The sequence below is a fragment of the Poecilia reticulata genome, linkage group LG19 (assembly GCF_000633615.1).
Source record: "Poecilia reticulata strain Guanapo linkage group LG19, Guppy_female_1.0+MT, whole genome shotgun sequence".
NCBI classification, from domain to species: Eukaryota; Metazoa; Chordata; class Actinopteri; order Cyprinodontiformes; family Poeciliidae; genus Poecilia; species Poecilia reticulata.
This window is the reverse complement of record NC_024349.1, coordinates 70547-74208: the sequence shown is the minus strand read 5'-3', so window position 1 is coordinate 74208 and position 3662 is coordinate 70547. Positions and strand designations below refer to the sequence as shown.

Below are 3662 nucleotides of genomic sequence, written 5' to 3'. Positions count from 1 at the left end.
GAAAGTTGGTAATGAGGGAAGAGGAAGACAGGGGGCAAAGGTCACCAGGCCGGGAATCGAACCTGTGACAGCCATGTCGAGGACTAAGGCCTCCATGGGCTGTGCTGAACCCCTGCGCCACCACAGCACACCTGTGTGTTCATGTGTTCATCTAGCAGGAATCATCTGTAGGAAACGCATCAGAGCAGCATCTGCAGCTGAATTATGTCTGAACAGTTTTAGGTGAGGTTGCCATATTTTTATTTGTTTTCCAGTTGAAAGATGATTTATGCAAATACCTGATTCACTGCAAAACAACAAAACCACATATTTTTAAAAGAAACATTTTATCTTTTTTAATCTTTTTTTCTCACTGTTTATTCAATGTCACTTGTTTTTGTTTTATTTATCTAAAGCTCTTTGAAATGCTTTGCTGCTGAAATGTGCTCCACAAATAAAATTAGTTGATTGATTGATCATAACTAATATTGTCTAGAAAGCAGCAGACTGTGAAATGAATCCCTTTGTGTTAAAGCTTTGTAATACTGCAGGCACCTACAGCGCCACCTTTTGGGGTAAGAAAGTTGTTCAGTTCAGGGCCGTTTGGACTCGGGGGCCGTTTGGACTCGGGGGCCGCCCCTGCTGTGAATATTCAGGCTCCGAGTTTTATGATTTTCCTGCGCGTTGTCATGGTAACCTGACTCTCTGGACAGGAAGTGGATCACCTGTCGCCTCTTTACTAATGAACACTAAACTGTAGTTTTATCTGGCCCGTGACGTCAGCCGCCTCCGCCCAATCAGCGCGTTTTCACAGACACCTTGTGGGTAATCCGCTTTGGCGCTCAGAGCTGTGTGTCCAGCGCCACGCTGTGCGCGCTCTCTGCGCCAGAAATAGCACCAGCGGGTTCTCAGCGGCAGCCTGACACTTGATCGGATTCCCGGCCGCTGCTCCACGGCTCTGCGCTGAGGAGCCGCCGGAAGAACCCCCGCGGACCGGCTTTTACGCAGACAAGCTCCGGAGTTTGTTGGGTCAGGGTTCGGAGTTCTGTCCCTGCAGGACAGTTCTGTTCATGRGAACCAGGATGTTGTCGCTCTGGTGCGGATTTCTCAGCTTTTGCGCGCTAATCTGCGCTCAGCCGGATGATGGGAAGCGGTACATCTGCCGCGCAGTGGCTGTCAGCGGCGACGCCGGCTGCCCGGTGACTTTACTGCCGGACCTGAGTGCCGGCGGCCAGGAGGAGGAGCTGCGGAACACCGTCATGCAGCTCCGGGAGACCATCGTCCAGCAGAAGGACACCATCTCCAAGCAGCTGGGCACCATCAACGAGCTGACCACCAAGCTGTCCCTCTGCGCCTCGGCCACCAGCGACCGGAAGTCCGGCAAGGGGGGCGCGTGGGGGAAGGACAAGCAGAACACGATGGGGGACGTTCCCACGGACCCCAANAAACCCAGTTAGCCCATTAAACCCAGTTAGCCCAGTTAGCCCATTAAACCCAGTTAGCCCATTAAACCCAGTTAGCCCAGCTCTCACCTGGCCTGAGGAGACACCTGCAGCATGATGGTGTTCATGATGAGGGGAACGAACTCTGACACCACGTTGTGGATGTTCAGCTTGTAGAGCTGAGGAAACAGGAACAGCTTCAGTTCACCGCCAGCTGGACCGAGAACCAGAACCAGAACCAGAACCAGAACCAGAACCAGAACCAGGCCGGAGAGCGTCTCTCACCTGATACATCAGAACCACGATGATGGGCAGTTCAGCCAGAACCTTGAGGGACAGCGAGCCGCGGGGGATGATGGTGTGCTGCAGGCGGAGACAGGAAACGGTAAGAAACGCCGACCCGAGCCATTCAACAGCAGGAAGACAGGGGGCGCCGTTTCTAAAGACACACCTCAACAGCAATAACAGCCGAGCAAGAGAAAAGCTTTCATTTCTTTACAATAATATTTGTCTCAGGTCCAAACTAAATACTTTGGATCCATTTTTAGTTTGCAAAGTAAAAGCGTAGCTCAGAATTAAACGTTTAATGAGCAGCTGTGGCATTTATAAATGTGACAGCCTCTCTTTTCTGACAGGATAAATCTTTGTTGTTGCTGTTCATCAGTCCCAGTTAAAGCCGCTTCCTGTCCTGCAGCAGCGCTGCACTGCCACCCAGTGGACACCCCTGGCAGTGCAGGAGACGTCTTACCGTTCGCGTTTCGCTGTCCTCTCTCTCCGGCGCCGTCTTAACCAGGACGGATGTGATCATGCCCACCATCTCTGGAGAGGGAACCGTGTTCTCAGCGATCACCTGCGGGTTCTCAAAGTACCTGGCCTGCAGGAACGCAGCACAAATATTATTCACACAGGACAGAGACGGAGCAACGAAAACAGGGATTACACTCACAACGACTTTTGGAAGATCTTTGTAAATCTGCTTCACAAAGTCCAGGAAGTGGTGGATCTGAGGAGAAACGATGACATGAACATGTTTTCTATCATTCATGTGCCTTTGGCTGCAGCAGCTGAATGAAACCTGCCACYATCGGTGGTTTCTACCAAAGCTCTGTCTGCTGAGACCCAGATCAGGTTCATGGGTCGACGCCACACGTGGTTTCTACCTCTAACCGCCAGAGATGCTCACCTCCTGCGAGATGGGAGGCCGGAACTGTTTGTGCAGCTCAATAATGATTCGAAGGCAGATCAGAACGTTCTCCTCACTTTCGATCTGAGAAAACAAACCAGAGAAAACATGAAGGCTTGTTTTTCTGCAGCTCTGSTTTCCAGGACGATCCAACAAGTGGCAGAAATACCAAACATGACTGGTTTACTGAAAGCTGCTCCATTTTTATCGCTTTACCTCCAGGAAGCGAAACATGACCGATAAAATGTTCTTGGTGTGAGGACGAAGATGCTCATTGGTTGGGATMCGGTGAATAATTTCCAGAACCAACTTCCTCAGTTGCTGAACAAAAGAAAAGAAAGTTAGATGTTCATACGGAGAGCCAGTTATTCTCTTTTTACTTCCAGCTGGATTCAAACAGACATGGCTGCACAGAAAGGCCAGAGTCTCACCTGCGTGGGTTTTTCCTGCAGGAACTGCACCTCTCCGTCCTGCAGGAAGGTCAGGAAGCGAGGGATGATGTGTTCCAGGAAGGTGGAGTACTGAGGCGACGACGTTACATTCTGGGACAGAAAAACTTCCACATCAAAGACCCTGAACGCGTCATCTCAGGAAATGAGTCTAGTCCATCAAACTGACCTCAAAGTTCTCGCTGACCTCCTGCATCATCTTCAGTTTGGTTTCATCGGCTGCAGGAGGAGCAGAGCCATTAGAGACCTTGGAGACGGAGGCGTCACGGCCTCCAGGGTTCAGCTGAGGCGCTCAGATCTTATCAGTTTTCCTTTCAGCGTCCAGGATGGTCAGGAGGTACGAGGAGAGCCAGTCACTCTCTCACACACACACACACACACACACACACACACACACACACACACACACACACACACACACACACACCCGTACCTCCAACTGGACTAAAGCTCATCGCCCTCATCAAAGCGCCACAAACACACAGAGCAAAACTGGGTGGAAATACTAACCTTGCCTAATCAATAATATTCATATTTAATGTCCCATCAACCAGTAAAGCTCAAACTCAGCTTGAACAGACTCAGGCCGGTGAACTCACGCGTGTTGGT

General features: G+C 50.6%; 1 protein-coding gene across 1 annotated transcript in view; it reads right to left on the bottom strand.

Annotated features, from left to right (window-relative positions):
- The window catches only part of trrap (transformation/transcription domain-associated protein), a gene marked incomplete at its 5' end in the record, with an annotated part of 63080 nt that extends 59418 nt beyond the window's left edge, over nt 1-3662 (bottom strand). Inside the window, 11 exons of the mRNA XM_017310672.1 lie at nt 798-1030; nt 1137-1289; nt 1512-1600; nt 1707-1784; nt 2170-2295; nt 2368-2424; nt 2605-2688; nt 2821-2925; nt 3036-3146; nt 3223-3272; nt 3653-3662. Coding sequence (XP_017166161.1) covers nt 798-1030; nt 1137-1289; nt 1512-1600; nt 1707-1784; nt 2170-2295; nt 2368-2424; nt 2605-2688; nt 2821-2925; nt 3036-3146; nt 3223-3272; nt 3653-3662 — 1096 coding nt within the window. The remainder of the gene's footprint in view (nt 1-797; nt 1031-1136; nt 1290-1511; nt 1601-1706; nt 1785-2169; nt 2296-2367; nt 2425-2604; nt 2689-2820; nt 2926-3035; nt 3147-3222; nt 3273-3652) is intronic.